This window comes from Dipodomys spectabilis, unplaced genomic scaffold (genome assembly GCF_019054845.1).
Source record: "Dipodomys spectabilis isolate Male_0828 unplaced genomic scaffold, ASM1905484v1 ptg000628l, whole genome shotgun sequence".
In the NCBI taxonomy this organism is placed as follows: Eukaryota; Metazoa; Chordata; class Mammalia; order Rodentia; family Heteromyidae; genus Dipodomys; species Dipodomys spectabilis.
In genome coordinates, this window is record NW_024871305.1 from 2,182,151 (window position 1) to 2,202,672 (window position 20,522).

Genomic DNA, 20,522 nt, shown 5'->3' on the forward strand with positions numbered 1-20,522 from the left:
AGTTAATATAGAGGTCATGGAAGGAAGAGTGAATTTGAGAGATTTTTGCAGAGCAAAATTAAATAATCTGAGAATTAAAGGGAGAACAGGGTGTCAAAATGGCACAGCCAATGCCAAGTGCTGATGGGGGGAATGCCCCATGTGTGGGCATGAGGTGGAAATCAAGCGGACCATCTCCAAGTACGCGTTCCACAGACGCGCTCACGTACATCTGGCAATCCCCAGCCTAGGGTCACAGTTGACAGAATCCAAGGGAATCGAACGGTTCTTTGAAGGAAAGGGTGCAGATATAGGAGAGGAGAGGGGGGGAAAAGGGATAAGGATTGGGGCTAGGGTGACTCAGTGGTAGAGTGCTTGCCTTGCATGCATGAGGCCCTGGGTTCAATTTCTCAACACCACATAAGCAGAAAAGGCCAGAAGTGACACTGTGGCTCAAGTGGTAGAGCGCTAGCCTACCACTGAAGAGCTGAGGGACAGCATCCAGGCCCAGAGTTCAGGCCCCACGACCGACCAAGAAAAAAAAAAAGGGTAAGGATTGATTCTTGGGTTTTAACAGACTAAGAACCGGCAAAAGAGACAATGCAAGGGAATGGGTAAGAAGAGAGAGAAGATGAGGCAAAGGAGGAAGAGAAGCAGATGACAGAACAGCGTTAAGAGGCAGATTGTGGTTAAAGAAAAAGGATTCCACAGGCAGACTGGTTCCCCGTCCCATCAGTGACCTAGAAACCCAAATACGGGACAGAGGGAAGTTTCTCTACCACACAGAAAATCTAAGCAAATGGTAGGTTTTCATTTGTCTCCCATAACCGAATCCTTAATGAAACATCTGCTCTGGAAACACAGCAAGTTCACATAACGAGGCCTCAGTGCTCACGTGCACTTCTGCAGATACATCTGAATAGTATTCATACTGTTTCCCAAGACTTATCACCTGAACACGCCTTCTGAGCACGGAGGAAGAAACGAGAGGAATTTCATCTCTGCACTACATACTGCCTATTAATATTCTATTGCACTAGCCATGAGCTCCAAGGAAGCAAAAACATTTGGGTAGGCTGCAGGTTAGGTAAACACCCACTAAACACTGATGCATGCATAATTCGAATGACTAAAACAATCCTGGCATAAAATTATCCTCGCAATATGAAGAGCTGCAAAATGAAGTAATTTGATCATGAAAATTAATACCAGTCTACTCTCAATTTTCAATGCGGCTAATTGGAAAGCAGTTATTATTCAAAGCTCGGATTGCCTCCTGCTCTGTACTTTTTCTCCCTCCTTTCTCTGAGAATAAGGACAGTGAGTGGAGATAGCCCGGGAAGATAACCCAGCTTGGTTTTCTTTCCTTTTCTTTTCTTTTTTGCATCAATATATTTTTTTAATTGTGAAAATACGGTACAGAGGGGTTACAATTACATGAGCAAGATAATGAGTACATTTCTTATCAAGCATTGTAGCCTCCTCCTTTGTTTCCCCTTCCCATCCCTTCCCATCCTCCCCCCACCCCCACCCCCCAGCTTGTTTTTCTAAGGTGATGGCTCCTACATTCTTCCCAAGTGACACACTACCACACGTGACACACTTCCATGGATGTGTCCGGGGGATGGGTCATCCTCTCCTCTCCCCATCACAACTTTCCAGTTAGACTGAGAAACTCATTCTTGTAGGCATGACCTTTGGGGACAGCTTTATTGAAATCGAATCCGTACACTATGCAAGTCGTCCTCTCAAAATATTCGCGCCAGTGCTGCCATGTTCAGAGCTGTGCCATCCACACTGCATTCATCACACACACCCAAAGAAACCCCATGTCCGTTAGCAAGGGCTCCCGACGGTCCCTCTCCACGCCTGCTCCAGCCACCACCAATCTGATTTCTATTGCAATGGATTTGCTTGCAGTGGACATTTCCTGTCAATGAGCTCATGCGCTTTGTGGCCTTTGTGTCTGGCTTCTGTAGTCGATTAATAAATCGTGGGTTTTTATGGTTCATCCATATGACAAACACTGCTATTTCATTACTATTTTATGGCTGAATCATATTCCATTGTATGGATCTATTTCTTCACCAGTCAGTAGACCTTTGGCTTGTTCTCCCTTTGGAACTGTTGCCAATAATGCTCCTATGGGTGTTCCTTGCAAACGTTATGAATGTGAAATTGCACCTGGTCTGCAAGATGTGCCACTCACACTGCACCGGTGTGTCCCGCGGGGCCCAGACCCCATCTCACAGCCTGCTTCAGGATTCCAGTGTCCGGGGACCAGATGCCAACCACACACACACACACACACACACACACACACACACACACACACACACACTGCTGATTCCAAAGTCTGTGCTTAGAATTTTTTTTTTTTTTAGTTACTCCACATTTAGAGGCTAAAATGGTAGTCATTTGTTACTTCAAATGAATTACTATACTGTAAGTAGCCTGATAGTAGATTTCCAATGCAGCCTGGCCATCATTAATAAATAGATTCTTTGCAGCTCAAAGAATCTTCTGACTTTGGATACATTCTTCTTTTTGGAACATGCTGCTTTACTATTTGTATGAGTGTAAAGATCAAACTGAGCTAGGAAGGAAGGAAGGAAAAAAGGAAGGAGGGAAGGAGGGAGGAAGGGAAGAAGGCAGGAAGTGAGGTTGGGGGTAAAAAGTAGAGGAGGGGAAGGAAGAAGAGAGGAGAAGAGAGGAGGAGGAGAAGGAGGAAGAGGAGGAAGAGGAAGCGGAGGAGGAGGAGGGGAGGGAAAGAAGGGAAAGGAAGGAACTCTTTTATTTCTTAGATCCTTTGGACAGTTTTTTCTACTAGTTCAGGAAAAAAAGTCTTAAGGTAGAACCCGATTGGATAGTAATGGCCATGTGACCATCTCTTAGTCAATCATTAGAGCTAGAAGATAAGATGGCTTTTGTGGTCAGGACACTCAGAATGAGATTTTGTTTATTTGTTCGATTTTTTTTCTTTCTGTGATCTTGGGAATCAGAGCCTTGCACACACTAGGCAAGTGTTCTACCACTGAACTACAACCTTAGCCCTAACATAGAGTTTTAATAACACTGTTTAGACTCTTAATTTAATCAGTACTAAGAAAGACATAGGTACTAATAATGAGACATTTCAAAAAAATTGAGGAAAAGAAACAACCACTGACCCAAATAGGATGCTTGATAATTCTTAATAAGTGCTGTAAATGCTTCTAAAAGAACATTAGGATGCTTAATTGCTAAATAAATGAAATATAAACATTCATTATGTTGCTTAGAGAGTTCTTTAATACATAATGGAAAAAACATTTTATCAAATGCACTGTAAGTAATAAATGCTTGTTTCCTTTTCCAAAACAAATCAATTCTTGAAATCATTAACCACCATTTAAATGTAGCTTGAAATTTTCTATTTATTCCTCCTTCTTAATTGTTTTTATCCGGGAGGCAGAGCAGCAGAGAGCAAATGGTGATGAGGGATTTGCAGGCAGAAGTCTGGCGTTCAACCTGAGCCCTGTTCTTTTTTAGTTCTGTGGTGTTTGCCAAGCACCTTACCCTTACTTGGTGTCCAAGAGTCATGGGAGATGGTCGAAAATTCCTGCTTTCCTCAGAAATCTGAGGTACTTCTACTGGATCATTACACGCCCAGGAAAATGCATCTAGGCCTTTATGTGTGTAGGAATTATGTGTGGATTGTGTTAAACGTACAGATGTGGTCAATTTACTGGATAGGTCTAATCTCAGTCAGATTTTGATGTCAGTGGTCCACGTTTTGGGCTAGGACTGCTTTTTGGAATGTCTCCCAAGTTCACGAGTGCTTTAGAAACCATCCTGGTTTGTAGCAGTGATGCACTAATGGCTGCTCTCGCACCCCTTGTGGAGCTGATGATGATAGAGGTGACTTTGGATCCAAGGTGATCCAAAACAACATCTCACCTGCTGGGAGCATGGCTCAGGTGGTAGAGTACTAGCCTAGCAAATATGAGGCCCTGAGTTCAAACCTCAGTACTGTCACACACACACACACACACACACACACACACACACACACACGAGGGTGTGTGTGTGTGTGTGTGTGTGTGTACACATCAACCTGCAGTTTTGAACAGGGACCATTTATTCACATGCTTGATCATACAGCAATTTGAACACATCTATTTCTATGCCAGACACTTCATTACAGTGGAGACACTATCAAACAGAAAGAGGCTCTCCTCTCGTAGAGATTTGATTCAGGGAATGTAATAAGGCAAGCTAATTTCAGACAGGCTAACTGCCGGGAATGAATGGATGGAAGAGTTTCAAGACTTCTAATAGGAGTTGGAAGGGTCTTCAAATAAGCTCTTCCCTGCTGAAGAGACCACAGGGGTTGAAGATGATGCTTAGAAAGTAAGAGAGCCTGGGTCTTTGAGTTAGTGTGTAGAGCAGAGCTCTGCCTCCTTCCTGTAGGCTGAATTACACTGTAATGAAAGTAGGAAATTTACTTTAGTGGCTGAAAAATCACTGAGATTGCAGGGCTATTGTAAAAAGCTAGCAATGCTCAGTGTACATTTTGGAGATTCTAAAAATTATCAGTTTAAGTTAATGCTGGCTGGACATTCTTTTTCTACTCAAAACCCTGGTGTTGATGAGAATTTGCTGAATTAATAAGCGTGAAAGTGCTTCATAACGTGTTTAAAAGTGTGATGCACCTATGAAGAAGTCTGACCATGAATTAATCTTCCTGAAATGTACCCTCTGCCTGGATTTACTATTGAGGAAAAATCCGAACAAAATAAACACTGATGTATAAATTCCTACTGTGATCAATTTTGTTCTCTGGTCATTTCTCTCTCTGATTTCTTGTTTAGACTATTTTTTAATCAACTCACTAAATTGCAGTGGAAACTGAGGAAGCAATTATAAAAGTTTGCAATTTTCCTTGAAGACATGTGTTTCCATTTGGAATGAGTCCTCAGTGGCAGAAGAATAGGAACATTTAAATTAACCACATCTCATGCTTATCAGCACACACGCCATCCAGCTATTTCTCAGAGGATCCTGGAATCGTCAAGGGAAATCTGTCTCGACACATATCCACAGCGGGCTGCTGGTCTCAGAAGTGTAGAGCTGGCCTTCCAGCCCCTGGGGGCCTTCCTCTTCTCTTCTACGTTTTATGTATCATGAGCAGCCACCGCAAATCTGTCCATTAGCAGAACTTGCCCCGTTCTCTCTCAGGCAGGAAAACCAGGGTCCTCTCCGAGACAGGTCAATGCCAGGGACTTGGCTATCCTCACCTAGCAGTCATTCATGTTTGTCTCACACAGTTTGAGTTCTTAGTGAAAGAAGAGACTATCATAATTCATATGAGCCGCTTTGAACCTCAGTTCTGTTGGCATGAATAGCACATAAAGCCAAAACCTCCCTTCCAGTTACCAAATGGGGTCTTTCCTTGCCAAGGGTCCATTCTAAGGCATGTGTGCATCTAGGTATGTGCACACAAGTGTCCAGCTTTTCATGGAGCTTTCCTTAAGGAGAAGGATGAAAAGAATGAGTCTATCCTGGAGACCTTTGAATGAGATTGTCAGCCTTTCTTTCTTTTTTGGTCAGTCATGGGGCTTGAACTCTGGGCCTGGGCTCTGTCCCTCAGCTCTGCTGCTCAAGGCTAGCCCTCTACCACTTCAGCCACAGCGTCACTTCCGGTTTTCTGGTGGTTTATTGGAGATAGGAGTCGCAAGGGGACTTTCTTGCCCGGGCTGGCTTTGAACTGTGATCCTCAGATCTCAGCCTCCTGAGTAGCTAGGATTACAGGCGTGAGCCACCAGCGCCCAGCTTTCTTTCTATGCAGCTTTTAAGTCCTTGGTCCCTTCACCAACTGTCTGTTCAGTGACCAGAATACATGGAGTCAGGAATCAGAGTGGTAGGAAAATTTGGTCACACAGATACAGAAACTCAGATACTAGATTAAAAAAAAAAAAAAAGATACGTAGAGTGAAAACTCAGTCATCTGAGGACCCTCATGCATCACCCATCCACCCATCCACTCATCCATCCTTCCATTCCCCATCTACCACCCAGTCATCTGCCCATCCATCCAACCATCTGTCCGTCCGTCCATGCAAGCCACAGGTGGGACTGAGCACTCTCTTACATCAGTCTCAGTGTGCTCAGTTACACCAAGGGGGGGGAGGGGCAGACGTGTGGACAGAGGCAGCGAAGGTGACCCTGAAAGGGCTCCTGCCCGTGGGGGAGCGGGGGAGGAGGGCGGAAGATTCTAGAGCCTGATGCCCAAGCAGAGATGAAGGTGAAGCAGCCGCCTATGCACCATAGAGATGCCAGAACTCCCAGCTTCCTAGAGAGGCCGGGGGGGGGGGGGGGGAGTGGCACCCGGCGGAGCCGGTCCGACGGCTGCGGCTCCGGAGCGGGGCAGTGGGTACTGAGGAAGGACCTGGCCGGGCCGCGAGCGCGCGTGGCTTCCTGTCGCTGTGAGTGCACTGGGCCTGGGAGGGCTGTGGCCGGGAGGGCGCAGGGGAAGGACTGAGGATGACAGGTCACCGTGCCCAGCAGGGACTGGAGCGGGGCGCGCCTGGCTGGGGACCGCGCCCCTGCCCCTGCGCCCGGGGTGGGGGGGCGCCTGGCTGGGGACCGCGCCCCTGCCCCTGCGCCCGGGGTGGGGGGGGCGCCTGGCTGGGGACCGCGCCCCTGCCCCTGCGCCCGGGCGCAGCTCAGCCCGGCTCTAGACGGCGCCCGGGGTGGGGGGGCGCCTGGCTGGGGACCGCGCCTCTGCCCCTGCGCCCGGGGTGGGGGGGAGCGGGGCGCGCCTGGCTGGGGACCGCGCCCCTGCCCCTGCGCCCGGGGTGGGGGCGCGCCTGGCTGGGGACCGCGCCCCTCCCCCTGCGCCCGGGGTGGGGGGGGCGCCTGGCTGGGGACCGCGCCCCTGCCCCTGCGCCCGGGCGCAGCTCAGCCCGGCTCTAGAGGGCGCCCGGGGTGGGGGCGCGCCTGGCTGGGGACCGCGCCTCTGCCCCTGCGCCCGGGGTGGGGGGGGCGCCTGGCTGGGGACCGCGCCCCTGTCCCTGCGCCCGGGCGCAGCTCAGCCCGGCTCTAGACGGCGCGGGGGTAGGGGGGCGCCTGGCTGGGGACCGCGCCTCTGCCCCTGCGCCCGGCGGGGGGGGGGGGGGGGGGGGGGGGGGGAGCGGGGCGCGCCTGGCTGGGGACCGCGCCTCTGCCCCTGTGCCCGGGCGCAGCTCAGCCGACTCTAGACGACAAGGCGAGGCGCCTTTCCACACTCCTCTTGCTTTCTATTTAAGGGTCTTTTTTTTTTTTTTTTTTTTGTCGGTCGTGGGGCCTGAACTCTGGGTCTGGGCGCTGTCCCTCAGCTCTGCTGCTCAAGGTGAGCACTCTACCACTTGAGCCACAGCACCACTTACAGCTTTTTCTGTTTATGTGGTGCTGAGGAATCGAACCCAGGGCCTCATGCATGCAAGGCAAGCGCTCTACCACTGAGCTACCTTCTATTTAAGGGTCTTTTACTGCCAACAAACCCGAGCCGAGCTTCCCACAGCCCTGCCTAGCCAGGCGTGTGCTCTCACAGCCTTCTTTTTCCAGGGCATTTTGGAGAAAAGGTTGTCTTCCCTCTGCGACAGTGCTTGGGACACTCGTTTGGAGAAGTCATGTGAAGTTCCCATTGAGCATGAACTCATGATGGTAAAATGGTCATCATTGGGATTAAGTTGAAAAATAAAGACCTAGCGGCTGAGTCCTTGGAATCAGGGGCCAGGAATGACATTCGTTGTGAAAATCTGATGATAAACCATCCAAGGGCTTAGGACTCTGTGCCTTCCCCGCTGGAGGCTGGGGAGGCGGTGGAAGGAGGAAGACGACTCAGCTCTGAGTTCTAGATCCAGCTCAGCCACTGAAGACCTCTGTGATTGGCAAGCCAGGTTCTTAGTGTCTGAGCCGTTGTCTTTATCTCTAGGAAGCTAACCATTCTAGAAACTGTCTCAATTGTCCCACGGTGTAAACAAGAAACCTCTTAAGCACCTCACCCACAATCGCCTCCATTGCTGTTATTTTGATTTTAGGGAGGAAGAGGCAGGATCAGAGGGATTTTGTAAGTTGCCCTAGGTCACACCAGAAACTGGTACAAGATCCAAGTCTGTGACCTAGGATTTTTATTTATTTTTTGGGGTCAGTCATGGGGCTTGAACTTTAGACCTGGGCACGGTGCCTGAGCTCTTCAGCTCAAGGCAAGCGCTCTAACTGCTTCAGCCACAGCTCTACTTCCAGTTTTCTGGTGTTTAATTGGAGATAAGAGTCTCATAGACTTTCCTGCCCAGGCTGGCTTTGAACTGTGATCCTCAGATCTCAACATCTTTAGCAGCTAGGGTTACAGGCGTGAGCCACCAGCGCCTAGCTAGTTGTTTTGTTTTGTTTGTTTTTTAATTTCAAATCTGAGTACATACTGTGAAAAGATCAGGTGCAAGCAATTAGTAGATAAATAGATTAAGGGAGATGAAAATTAGGCAACCACTTGGAAAAAATCCATATGTACTCTTTCTCTTTCTGGCTTATCATTCATGTCTTCTATGTTTGCTGAGATTTTTGTTTTAATGTGATTGTTGCTGTCGGAGACCAGGCTCTTTAATGGCTGATTGTTTTTAAAGGTTTTACCAACCTTCTTTCATGGCTGTTTGTCTTGCTAAATTAAAGTTTTCCTTAGCTTTCTCTTCTGACTTTCCCGGTGAAGTCAGTTACGCCAGTTCTTACCTCTGGTCATACTTGGAAGGTAATGGGGAAGAGCATCAGTAGGACTGGTAAGTTTTGATTGCCTCTTATTGCACATTCCTGGCTCAGCTAATGCATACACAGTCCTAACTAATCTTTGGTCTTGTGGAATAAATAATCTAAAAGATAAACAACAAAAGATATCAAAATGAACTTAAAAAAGAAGAAAAATGGAGAAGAATTAGAAATATTTGTTATTTTTTTTCTTTTTTTTAAGTCATGGGGCTTGAACTCTGGGCCTGGGCACTATCCCTCAGCTCTTTGGCTCAAGGTAAACAATCTACCACTTGAGCCACAGCGCCACTTCTTGTTTTCTGGTGGTTAGTTGGAGATGAGAGTCTCACGGACTTTCCTGCCTGGGCTGGCTTTGAACTGCGATCCTCAGATCTCAGCCTCCTGAGTAGCTAGGATTACAGGCATAAGCTACCAGCATCCAGCTTATTGTATTTCTTTACCTGGACTCTTGGCGCACCGCAGTGAGTTGTTCTTCATAAACATCCCTGTAAGCACGGTGGTCTGCAGCCCTCCATGCTGTTTTGCTCAGTTCCCTTTGTGTCCTCACTCCAGAAGCCACTGAACCCTGTCTCCAGATGTCATACCTACTGAATTCTTCACCAATGATCTGATTAACCTCCCAGTCCATCTGTGCACCCTCTAACCCAGCGCCTTTGCAAAGTCTAATCCTAGCTTTTGGAAACGTAACAGAATAACAAATCCCCAGACCTTAGTGCCTGAAAGAAAGGAGACCAGAGAAGCGGGGTCTATGGAGTGCCTATCCATCATCTTCGTAAGTCTGCCAGCTATTTGTTGGCTTGCTGCTGTAGGCTCACAACTTAGAAAAGTGAGTTCTAAAGAAGTGAACTATCAGCCAGGCACTAGTGGCTCACGCCTGAAATCCCAGCTACTCAGGAGGTTGAGATCTGAGGATCACAGTTCTAAGCCAGCCCAGGCAGGAAAGTCTGTGAGACTTTTATCTCCAGTTAAACACCAGAAAATCGGAAGTGGCGCTGTGGCTCAAGTGGTAAAACACCAGCCTTGAGCCAAAAAAAAAGCTTAGGGACAGCATCCAGACCCCAAGTTCAAGCCCCACAACACACACACACACACACACACACACAGAAGTTAAAAGTGTTGGCCAAAAACCCACAGTAATATCCTGTATTTGAAAGTATGGCGTGATGGGCTGGGAAGGTGGCTCAGTGGTAGAGCGCTTGCCTTGCATGCCTGAGGCCCTGGGTTCGATTCCTCAGCACCACATAAGAAAAAAGAAAAAAGCCGGAAGTGGCGCTGTGGCTCAAGTGGTAGAGCGCTAGCCTTGAGCTGAAGAGCTGAGGGACAGCGCCCAGGCCCAGAGTTCAGGACCCACAACCGGAACCCCCCCCCCCAAAAAAAAAAAAAAAGAAAATACGGCGTGAGCAGTAGAGAGGGTTAATCCAACTAAAATCTAACTAAGGTGCATATAGGAAATACCATGATGAAACCCCTCTGTACAACTAATATGGGCTTTAAAAAAAAAAGTGACAGAAAAGTAAGAGAGGCTCCATGGGGCAGGGGAGTGTGAACAGAAAGAGCAAAGTACCTTATGTATGAACATAGAACAAGGAAACCTGTTGAAATGGTTTTAAGAAGGGCATGGATGAGGGAGAGGATGAAGGGTGAGGGTGATAGTGTACATTCTGTGCATGGATGGGAATATAATATAATATATTATGTAATATATAATGTATCATACAGTATATATTATATAATGTATAATATACATTATATAATATATATGCAATTTGTGCATGCTTTATTTCAAAAAAGACAAGAAAAGAATAAAATACCCCCTGGTTTCCAGGTGCCCGCAAACACATGATTTTATTGACCCTTCTTGTTGATCTTGTCAAGCAAGTAAGTATTCTAACCCTCATATAACATATGAGGACATTTGAAGGTCAAAGGGTGATCAAGGAGCTAATGTCACACTGCTCTGACTAGAACCCAGGTCTGAGCATGTGTGCTATTAGAGAATATTGAATTCTTGCTCTCTTCCAGTCTTGTTTATTTTTTTGTTCAGTGTTGGGGACTGAACCCAAGGACTTGTGCATGCCAGGCAAGCATTCCATCTTCGCGGTACATCTTCGGCCCTCTTTTCATTCTTGGGATGAGCACATTTGCATTTAGATGATAATATTGCTGCATTTTTTTATTTTTTCTTCAAGGTCCAGTTACTCCTTGTCTATGGCATGGATTCCCCAAGATTTCCCAAGGAAACTGTCCTCATTACTGGAGGAAGTGGCTACTTTGGTTTCCGGTCTGTACCTCCACAAAAATAAGCCCCTGGGATTCTTTACTAGTTTGGCAAAAGGGTACCTTCCAGTTTTGACAGTTGTGCAGTGTGATTTTACTGGCTTGTATGTTGTTAAACCAAAAATAAACAGTGTTGTCCATGACCCTGATGCTGAAATTGAGAAGCACAGAAACATTTTGCTTTAAGAAAAATTCCTGATAAACACTTGTAAGTGGGGGGGGGGGGGGGTGATTATTCATGCATCCAAAGATCATTTACAAATAAGAACTATTCATTCACAAGTGATTTCATGTCTACTTAAGTAGAAGAGAGTGTTCTTGTTTCTCAAATTGGAATAGATAATGCTGGTAGCAATGGATATGTACAGATGGAGGATTCAGGATGAGTCAAGGAGGCTTGGATCTGCCCCAGTTATTTTTCCCGCTTTTCCTGGTACCGCCCAAGAGTGACATAATGGCACGTTCCATCTTTCTCATTTCAGCCTCGGCTGTGCGCTGCACCAAAAGGGAGTCCGTGTGATTCTGTTTGACATCTGCAACCCTGCGCAAGCCATTCCGGAAGGGATCAAGTTCGTCCAGGGAGACATCCGGCGCTTCTGCGAGGTGGAGGCCGCCTTCCAGGATGCCGAGGTGGCCTGCGTGTTCCATGTGGCCTCCTATGGGATGTCCGGGCGGGAGCAGCTCAAGCCAAAGCTCATCAAGGAGGTAAACGTGGACGGCACAGACAATATCATCCAGGCCTGCCAGCAGAGAGGGGTGCCCAGGCTCGTGTACACCAGCACCTTCAACGTCATCTTCGGAGGCCAGGTCATCAAGAACGGGGATGAGTCTCTGCCTTACCTGCCTCTGCACCTGTACCCAGACCACTACTCTCGGACCAAGACGATGGCTGAGAAGAACGTGCTGGAGGCCAATGGCTCAGCCCTGGAACAAGGCAAGGGCATCTTAAGAACTTGTGCCCTGAGGCCAGCCGGCATCTACGGGCCGGGGGAACAAAGGCACTTTCCCCGGATAGTGAGCTACCTGGAGAAGGGCCTGTTCAAGTTCGTGTTTGGTGACCCTGAGAGCCTGGTTGAGTTCATCCACGTGGACAACTTGGTACACGCTCACATTCTGGCCGCCGCGGCTCTGAAAGCTGACAAAGGCTATGTGGCCTCTGGGCAGCCCTACTTCGTCTCCGATGGCAAGCCGGTGAACAACTTTGAGTTCTTCCGGCCCCTGGTTGAGGGCCTGGGCTACACGTTCCCATCCATCCGCCTCCCGCTGGCCCTCATCTTTTACTTCGCTATCCTGACAGAGTTAACCCACTTCATTCTGGGCAGACTGTACAACTTCCAGCCCTTCCTCACTCGCACTGAGGTTTATAAAACAGGTGTCACGCACTACTTCAGCTTAGAAAAAGCCAAGAGAGAGCTAGGCTATGAGGCTCAGCCATATGATCTGCAGGAAATGGTAGAATGGTTCAGAGCCCACGGCCACGGCAAGAACTCTGAGCATGAAGGCCTGCGGTACCTTCTTTGGGATGGGCTGCTGGTCCTCCTCTTGGTCATGTCGCTTCTCACCTGGCTGTCTTCTGCGGGTCTGTCAGTGTGAAGGCCAACTTAGGAACAGAAATGGATCACACTCACTCCAGTTTAACAGCCCTAAGTAACCACTTAAGAATAGATTCTTCTGAGGGCATAACAAAGCTCATGGGAGCTTGTTGAATAATAGGGGAAAGACAGAGCATTAGAAAGGGTTGCTTTGATTAAAGGACAGCAGTATGAAATACGCGTGGAACGATAAACCTCCTTGAACAATTGAATGGCAGAGCTAAGCACCGGTGGCTCACACCTCTAATCCACCTACTCAGGAGGCTGAGATCTGAGGATCTGTACAATTTGAAGCCTGCCTGGGCAGATAATTCTCAAGACTCTTATGTCAAAGTAGTCAGCAAAAAGCTGGAAGTAGAAGCATAGCTCAAGTGGTAGAGGGCAAAAGTGTGAGGCCCTGAGTTCATGCCCCAAAACTGGTGCTCACATGCGTGTACGTGCACACATGCGCACACACACACACACGACAGGAATAATATACATGCTATTTAGAGATGGTTCCTAGTGGGAGAATAAAGTGGGTGAGGTGCTTTATATACATACCTTAAAACAGCAATGAAACCTGCTGAAATGGTTTAAAGAAGGAGGGCAGATTAGTAAGAATAAAAAATGTCACTCGCAGGGAAATGAATGGAATTAGAACCAATTGTGTTAAGTGAGGTAAGCCAAGATCAGAGACAAACGGCCCATATTCTCCCTGATATACGACAGTCAGATCCAAAACACGCTGAGATATCACAAGTTACAGAGGATTCTAGAAGCTTACATACAGTGAGACCAGAAGAGGATAGTCTTAGGAGAGAATCACAAAGGTGCGATACCCAGGCGCCCTTCATATGTGTAGAAAATAATACACATACCGAAACAAATTCCAAGATATGGACACAAAGGACTTTTAGTTTTTTTTTTCCTGATGATTCTGTATTCTTTACCTTCTATACAGTGTATACACGTGCATATCTGTGGGAGGGTAGGGAGAGGACAACGAATCTGAGGGAAAAGGGGTGCAAAGTTCCGCAGTGGGGTACGCTGGACACGGGCGGAAGCTATGCCACTCACGGGTGGAGATGGGAGGGGGAGCAGGAGAGAATGAGGCGCAGGTGACACCCTGCGAAAGACATGCACTTGTTACCTGACGTGCAAATGGAAGCCTGCTGTGTGTCACCTTTAAAACAACAATGAAGCAGATTGGGAAGAGGAAATAAAGATGGCAGATGAGGGAGAGGGATGGGGATGCGTTTGACTGATGCGTGTCTGGAAACAGGTTGCAATGAACCCCTCGTGCAACAAATACCTGCTTCTAAATAAAAATTAAACATAAAAAACAGTTTCATTGGTCTGAAGGGATGGCTCAAGTGGTAAGCCCTCAATTCTAACCCAGTACCAACAAGAGAGCGAGAAAAACGACATAGGTTCTTTCTCTCCTTTTCTTTCTTTCCTCCTAAACGCCTCCCTGTTGAGAGAAAAGAAGAGACAAAGGAAAGTTCCAGACTTCACGTCGGTGTCCTCGTGTCTTCCATGGTAGAAAGTCATTCTGGAGCTCTGAAGGGGCCTAGTTCTTTTGTATAAATATCTCAGAAACCGGTACAAAAATCGGACTGAGACTCAGAGTGACCAGGAAATGGCCACCACAGACAGGCTTGAAGATACAGAAACCACTACGCCAGCCCGTGCCGCGCCCGGCCTGTCAATCACAGCACTCGCTGGCCCGGTGCATGTTTGGGGAACGAGCTTTATCCCCTGTGTGCTACTTAAGCAAACACACCTTACCCTGCCTCACGGGGTTCTTTTGGTAACTAAATTAGGCAAGACGCCTAAAAGCCTGCTGAACACACATGTCACCATTGTCAGTGCTGTCTTTCTGCATTTCTCTTGGAGGGCTCTCCTGCTCAGTTCTCCCCTGAGAGGGGCTGCTAGTATTGAAACTTTGGGGAATGTGTCCACGCCCCATGTCTCTGGTGTTTGCTCAGTGGTAGAAAACACTCAATCTGATGATTAAGGAAAGTAGTGACCCAAGCAGTGATTTTTTTTTTTTTTTAACATTTAAAAATGTCACAGAGCTCGTAATACAGTGACTTGCTTACCGGGGGGGAATTTGGGCTCTGAAGAGCACTTACAATGAGTCACAATGGCAGGCTTGTCCAGCCACCCCTGAGGACAGCTCGGGGGGACGTTCATTCAAGTGACACAGTTGCCTAGAAACCAGCGTGGCAAGAAGACAGGGTCTTTGTCATGCCACTGGCAGGATTTCATGCACAGGAAGGACGGTACAGAAACAAGACAGGATAGAGGGCTGTGGCAGTGATTGCTATTGGAGAATGCAAACAGATGAACAGAACCTGTTGCCCGCTGCCCAGATGTCTTGGAATGCAGCTCTGAACTTGGTGTCAGAAAACCTATAGCACAAATGCTTTGTGTGGCTTTAGCCAAGTACCCAGAGGCTCTCTAGAACCTGACTTCCTCATCTGGGAGAGATGCCTGTAGACTCACCTCACTCTGGTGTTGTGTCAAGCATAAAACAAGATATGTTAAAAAAAAAAAAAAAAAAGTACTCAGGCTGGGAAGGTGGCTTAGTGGTAGAGTGCTTGCTTAGCATGCGTGAAGCCCTGGGTTCGATTCCTCAGTACCCCCATATACCGAAAAAGCTGAAAGTGGCACTGTGGCTCAAGTGATAGAGTGCTCGCCTTGAGCTGAAGAGCTGAGGAACAGCACCCAAGCCCAGAGTTCAAGCCCCACGACCAACAGAAAAAAAAAAGCTCAGGGGCAATGTGCAAAGTTCAAGCCCCAGGACTGACAAAAAAAAAAGTACTTTTAATATATAAACTGCAAAAGAAATATGAGGTAGTGGCGATAGTGGTGTTGATATTTTTTATTTTGACTTCTGAGTTACCGCACATTTGCCTGGATTTTCTTTCAGAGTGAAGTTCATTTGAATTGTGTTTATACAGTGTGTATGTTTGTGTATGCATGTATGTATGTATGTATTTGGGCTCAACAGCTCTTTAAATAGTCTAGTTCAAACGCTTGCTCTACAAGAAAATTGGCCAAGTGATTTCTTTCCCAGACATAGCCACCACATTGGGGCAGGAGCCATGTCTATTTGTCTACTTTTATTTCTAGGGAGCACAGATCCATTTCTTTGTGTGGCCAAAAAGGCTTAGTGGATTCATCTCTCCACCAGGTGGTCTGACAGCCAATTTCCTAATTATTCCTTCCCATAAGTCCAAGACCTCTCAATTTCACCTAATAAAAACACTCACAGTCCAGGTTAAAAATGCAACTCCAAGTGCTATCACACAAAACAGAACGGGAAGCTCTGGACATGAAACAACCAGGAAACTGAGGACATTTGGGAAGCAGCAGGGACCAACCAAAACCAATGCTTTCAGAATGCTTTCTACTATGTGTACTTCACTATTAAAGAAAAGAAAAGAAAAAAAAAGAAAAAGGGGAAAAGGAAATACGCAATCCCTAAACTCTTCTTCCCCTGGCAGCTCTGACTCAGAAACCCTGTGCTGGATGGGAATCTACACAGGTGTGTTTTATCTTCCAATAGCAAGGCAGAAAATGTAGCCAGACACCAAACACGTGCTCCTTTGCAAGTACTGAGAGGCTCCTGTATTCTCCATGCTTGTTTTCTTCCAGTGTCTGGCTACCGCACATGCTCAGTACATTGCTGAGTGTGAGACCTAGAAGAGGAGGTGCGTTCAAGGGCCTTAGATCCCAGCGACCTGCCGCCTCCTCTGCGCACAGGCTGCTTGCACCATGTTGCCTGCAAACATGCCACATTCCACGGTTGACTTCTGACTTCTCTGGCCATCTTACAGACTCCTTGCCTTGGCCTAAAGGCTTCTTCTGCAAATCCATCTTGTTGGGCCTTGTGACCTCATCTTAGAACAAGCAGCTGTGCACTAATTAACATCTAACCGACATGGCTTCAACTATGGTGTCTCTAGGCTGTGCAGATTCATACAACATCACCTGCTATATTTTAGAGCCCATAGATGCCAGGAAAAAAATAACTTTGTCCTGGGCTCCAAATACTTCACAGCTAAGACCAATCTAACCTCCCAAAGAGAAATTACATCCAGCAAGATCTGGGAAAAGGATCATTGAAGGATCTGTTTGTGGAAATTGACATGTTAGATCTGTGTGGAAATTGACATGTTGGATATTTTTTCAACAAAGCTGGTGGAAACATGCCAGTGACAAAAACATTTTCCATTACTAATACATTGGGTTTTAATACTGACAAATAGTCTAGGTATCATTTTCTTCCATTTTTCAATGAGACCTTGTGATAGGTCTAAAAGTAAAATACATTTTACATATATCCATACATACATGCACGTATGCATGAAGGCACATATGTGCTTGTTTCTTGTATATGTATATGTCTCATATATGTATACACATATATGTATATGTATTTACGTGCACATATGTACATGTATATGGATATATGTTATCTAGTTTGTTCTGTATATTTTATATTTATATATTAAGTATTTTATATATTTGTATATCGTATATATTTATAAATATTTTTGTATGCTATATATTACATGCACTATATTATACACATATATATATGTGTGTGTGTATATGTGTGTTATAAATAGTCAGAGAAGGAGTCTTCCTGTGCTCCTTACATTCCCTAGGAACCAGTGCACTGAGTAGCTAGCCTGGGACATTTTGAAATACTTTCCAGCTTTTGCATGATTTTTTTTCTTATGTAATGCTGAGGAATTGAACCCAGGGCTTCATGCATGAGAGGCAAGCACTCTACCACTGAGCCAACTCCCCAGCCCTGCTTTCCAGCTTTTAAAAAGAATTGTTCACTGTGTTGCTGGGGCAAATCCAGCAAACCCCACTGTGTTATCAACATGGAGGATTTTCCTCAACGTGGGAATAATGATAGGTATTAACCTGTCACCTCGGTTAACTAAGTGACTCAAGTGAACATTCTTAGTCATTAATCGCTGCTGCTTGTTGAGCACTTACTCTGTGTGACAGCCTGTCTATGTCTTGGGCCCATTTAGGGCTTTAAATGAGCATATGTTTTGGACAAATGTTGTTTTCCCTCTAGGATTTTCTGACATCAACTTGTACATGAGGGTTAGGATGTAACAACTGGGAGATATTGGGGATCTGGAGCCACTGGGCAGGAAAGCAGACAGTTTCTAATGTACATTTCACATTTTTCTGTCTGTTTACGTCCATAGCTTGCAAGTTCTGTTTTTGCCTATACAATTGGCTCATGTCCTCCCACTCACATTTCAATGTGTCCCTGATATCCAATGTGATGGTATAAGACAGGAGAGACTCTGAGAACTGATTGCGTTTCGATGAGGCCATGCAGTGTCTTCACCCTGATGATCAGCTTGGTGCCTTTACAGGAAAAGACTGGAGAGCTTGCTCCTCCAGCTCATCCTGTGAAGACACAGCAAGAAGGTAATCCTTTGCAAGCCATGAGGAGGGACACCACCAGATTCTCAACAATTTGGTTCCCTTGAGCATGGAAATCTAGCCGCCAGCTTAAAGTCACACACACACACACACACACACACACACAGAAGCAGATATGTTTTTATCTCCTGTTTACCAAGTACACAACTGAGCCTTGGGGAGGTGAGTGCCTTGCTCCGTGTTACCCCACTAGCCGGGCGCTGGTGTTCACACTCATAATCCTAGCTACTCAGGAGGCTGACATCTGAGGCTCCCAGTTCAAAGCCAGCCCAGGAAGGAAAGTCCATGAGGCTCCTATCTACAATTAACCAGCAAAAAGCCAGACGTGGAGCAGAGGCAAATAGCTCAGGGGCAGTACTCAGGCCTTGAGTTCAAGCTCCAGTACTATAGTTTGTGGGCATGCACACACACACACACACACACACATACCCTACAAAGTAACCGGTACTTAGATGCAAGCCAAGCGTACTTGAATACAGAGCTCAAACCCTTTAGTCATGTTTAAGAGGGCGTTATGACCTCAGCACGATGCACATAAACTGCACTGGCAATTAAACTATTTTTGGTTGTTGCAAAAGATAGTAACTGTAAAAAGGAACTCATATGGCAGCCACAATCAAAGCATGATTTTACCATGTGGGTCCCTAGGGCAGGGCATTCAATAGGGCAAAGGACTTAGTAGAGCCCCAATTAATCGGCCAGACAGCATCCTCCCAAGAGGACCGTCTTCTGCACCCAACCACATACTGACACACTGCGCATGTCTAAACTGGTATCTTGAGAGCAAAGCTTGTCTTTCACTGTTGATTGGCATTAACTTTCGGCAGACCTACAGAACTCTGGACACAGAGCACAGACCTAAGAAAAAAAAAACGCACATAATAAAAACACAAACTTCAGCTTGGCAAGCTGTTAAATCTCCCACAGAAAGGTGAACTCTTTGCCAAGCCCTTCGGAATGAAAGTTGTCTCCAAGCCCTGAGAATGACCTTCGGCCTTTGTCCCCATGGACAATCGTGCTGTGAGCTTGTCCTTCCTTGGGCCTGCCTAGGATCCATCTCTAATTAGCAATAGGACTTTGAGTAAAGAAGTCTCTCATTGGAAAGCAGACAAGAGACATCCTTGCTCGGGCCCTGGGGGTGGGTACTCGCACATCTTAAATGGCATGAAGACCCTTTGCTATCCAAGGCGCAACACACGTGGACACTTCATTAAGAAGGCTCTGCTGGGGAAAGCAGGAAGGTTTGCAGGGAGAGCTGGCAGGACAGGAAGAGATGCGAGATGTCAGCTGATTTTGAGACAGCAAGCAGAATGTTTGGGAAGCAATCCGTGATGTGGGATGGAGTTTGAATGAGAAGAATTGAATTACAGACCACGATCTTGCTAATAAAAAATGTCCCGTTGATTCCTGGCTGTATAACAGGTGCTGGTTTATTTACTTTGGCTTTAAATAAGTCAATGATATTTGGGGTTCTAAACTAAAACAAAGACAAGTTCTTTGAAACTGCAAAGATCTTGCGAGGGGGAAAATTGCAATCTATGCCTTTCTGCTTTTATATACTTAGAGTATATTAGTTGTATAAATGTGTTTCTTGATGGTGTTTGTCTACACATGTACATAACGTACTTTTATCATAGTTACCTCCTTTAAACTTTTAACAGGCTTCATTATTCTATTTTCTTTTCTTTGTGTGTGTGTTGGTCCTGGGGCTTGAACTCAGGGCCTGGCCACTGTCCCTGAGCCTCATTATTCTAGTTTCATATATATAAAGCATTTTGGTTATATTCACCCATTCAATCTTGAACCCTACTGGCTCCCACACCCCTAAAGTCCCCATTTTACACTTCTGTCCTTCACTTCCTGAGGTCTAAATTCAAGAGAGAGAAAGAGAGAGAGAGAGAACATGTCTTTCTCAGTCTGGCTTATTTTACTTAACATGCTCTCCATTTCTATCCATTCTCCTACAAACCACATAATTGCATTCATTCTTCAGGACTAAATAATACTCCATTGTGTATATATGTCACAATTGCTTTATCCATTCATTGATTGATGAGCCCCTAGGCTGCCCTACATTCTGACTGTTAGGAATATTGCTCCTATAAACACATGTGCACAGACCTCCCCTCTACAAGGATTTGTTACTTTAGACAAATGCCCAGGTAGGAATAACAGCATCCAATGGTAGTTCGTGTCAGACTAGTGTGCAGAGTTCAGGCCTCTTTTCTATCTGGGACATATGCTTTTGACAGATAGACTGCCTGTGTCTATGCAGGGCATTTTGGGGTGGGGGATTCTATCACCTCCACCCCCTTGCCAGGAGCCTCTCCCACCCCGAGCTGTGGAGCAGGGTGGTGGCAGGTGACACGTTTTGTTTTTCTATGACACTGTTGTCCAGCTCTCTGAATTTTGCAAGGTTCCCGT

The 20,522-nt window shown here is 46.4% G+C and overlaps 1 protein-coding gene across 1 annotated transcript; it reads left to right on the forward strand.

Moving 5' to 3' along the window:
- Positions 1-6,410: 6,410 nt before the first annotated feature.
- Positions 6,411-13,899, forward strand: Sdr42e1 (short chain dehydrogenase/reductase family 42E, member 1). The gene is made up of 3 exons (XM_042671453.1): positions 6,411-6,446; positions 10,950-11,041; positions 11,520-13,899. Exons 2-3 carry the CDS (start codon positions 10,974-10,976, stop codon positions 12,628-12,630), a joined length of 1,179 nt encoding a protein of 392 aa, XP_042527387.1. The 5' UTR covers positions 6,411-6,446; positions 10,950-10,973; the 3' UTR covers positions 12,631-13,899.
- The last annotated feature ends 6,623 nt before the right edge of the window (positions 13,900-20,522 follow it).